At 42.0% G+C, this 1,816-nt stretch overlaps 1 protein-coding gene across 1 annotated transcript; it reads right to left on the bottom strand.

Annotated features, from left to right (window-relative positions):
* Window positions 1–209: 209 nt before the first annotated feature.
* On the bottom strand, window positions 210–1,550 carry LOC129925938 (uncharacterized). Its single transcript, XM_056027535.1, has one exon. The coding sequence runs from the start codon at window positions 1,548–1,550 to the stop codon at window positions 210–212; it is 1,341 nt and encodes a 446-aa protein (XP_055883510.1).
* Window positions 1,551–1,816: the final 266 nt, after the last annotated feature.

Raw genomic sequence — 1,816 nt, 5'->3', positions numbered from 1 at the left:
GCCTTTAGAAATTTCGTATCCCAATAGGCAAACTTTGTCAGTGGCTATCGTACTTTTGTCTTCATTAAATGTGATCCCATACTTTCTAGAAGCATCTAGAAATCTTTGCATATTCTCATCGTGCGACTCTTGATCATGACCACATACCGTTACATTGTCCACGTATGCAAAGGTGTCCTGCAACTTTTCATTCTCAATAATTTGATTTATTATTCTCTGAAAGCATGCAACTCCGTTGGTAACACCGAAAGGGATGCGACAGAACTGGTAGAGTTGCCACATGCCTCAAATGCAGTAAACGGCCTTTCCTCAGTCTTGATTGGTATTTGATGGTAGGCACTTTTGAGGTCTAGAGTACTAAAAACGGAATAGTTGGATATCCGTTCTACCAGTTCATCGACTCGGGGCATTGGGTATGCATCCAGTAAGGTGAAGCGATTTATTGTTTGACTGTAATCAATGACCATCTTTCTTTTATGTCTCTCGTTTGTTGTCACAAGCACCTGTGCTCTCCAGGGAGACTTTGAAGGTTCAATGATTTTGTCCGAGAGGAGTTTTCTAACTTCGGACTCAATAAATTTGTTATCACCTATTGAGTGCTTTCGGGACTTAGTAGCCACAGGTCTGCAGTCAGAAGTTAGATTACTGAAAAGGCTCGGTGTTTCGACTCGTGCTGCTTTAAGACCACAGATGTGTAGAGGATTGCGTTTTCCTCCGTACGGTATGGTCAATTCCTTATGAAGACTTATAAAGTCTACACCAAGGATTACATCCGAGCACAATCCAGCAAGTAGAAAAAGTTTGACCTTTTTGTAGTGTTCTCCCTTGTACTGGACATCGGCTAATGTATGTCCTAATGTCTTTTCAGAAAGATGTGTAGTGGCCATGAATATTCTGTTTGTAGACGGACGTACTGGCCATTTATTTCTCTTGACGATGGCTTCTGATATGTAACTTTCACAGCTGCCAGTGTCTATGAGAGCTTGCAACAGCAACCCGTTGACGTTCACTTGGGCCGTAGACTGTGTAAGCCCAGAGAAATGCGTTGATGACAAGGTACATGGAGTTATCACACTGGTCAGTGATATTTTGCTGTCAGCTTTGTTGGCTGTTGTTTTACTTGATTTACAAACAGTTTGGAAGTGTCCCTTTTTACCGCACTGATGACATAATGCATTTCGAGCAGGGCATTCAGTCCTAGAGTGTCTCCTCCTACCACAAAAGTAGCATAGCGACTTAATGGCATTTAATTCCTGGTCTTCGTTAGAAATGTATGTTTCTAGATGGGAGCTAGTTGGTGTTTTCATTGCCCCACAGGAGATTTCGTTCGTTGAATTGTAAGCGTGAGCATGCGTTGTGGCTGTTTCTAACACTCTAGCTTCGTCAAAAGCGCTTTGTAGAGTAAGAGATGTCTTTTCCAGTAACCGCTGTCTAATAGTGTTGGATGCCAGACCAGTTATGAAGGCGTCTCTAATGCAAATGTCTCTGTGCTGTTCAGCAGTTACTTCTTTAAAGTCACAGTCCCGGGCCAGGCTTCGCAACTTTAGCATAAAGGACTCTACCGTTTGGCCCGGCTGCTGTTTACATGTAGCAACCAAATGTCTAGCAAAAATGTCATTCTTTACCTTAATATAAGTAGTCTTGAGTGTGTCTATGGCCATCGAATAGGACGATACATCACTGATGAGCATATAAACCGTAGCAGATACGTGATTCTTCAACAACTTTAGTTTAAAGTCTTCGTTAATATCCTTGATGGACGAAAAAAAATTCTGAAAAGTGTCATACCAGTGAGTCCATTTTTCTGAGGCCAGAG

This window comes from Biomphalaria glabrata, chromosome 4, assembly GCF_947242115.1.
Source record: "Biomphalaria glabrata chromosome 4, xgBioGlab47.1, whole genome shotgun sequence".
NCBI lineage: Eukaryota > Metazoa > Mollusca > Gastropoda > Planorbidae > Biomphalaria > Biomphalaria glabrata.
Note: the sequence above shows the minus strand (reverse complement) of the source record. Positions and strands in the feature narration are given on the sequence as shown.

What these genes read in the sequence shown, in the direction of transcription:
- LOC129925938 (XM_056027535.1), bottom strand. Translation starts at nt 1,550, where the DNA reads ATGCTAAAGTTGCGAAGCCTGGCCCGGGACTGTGACTTTAAAGAAGTA.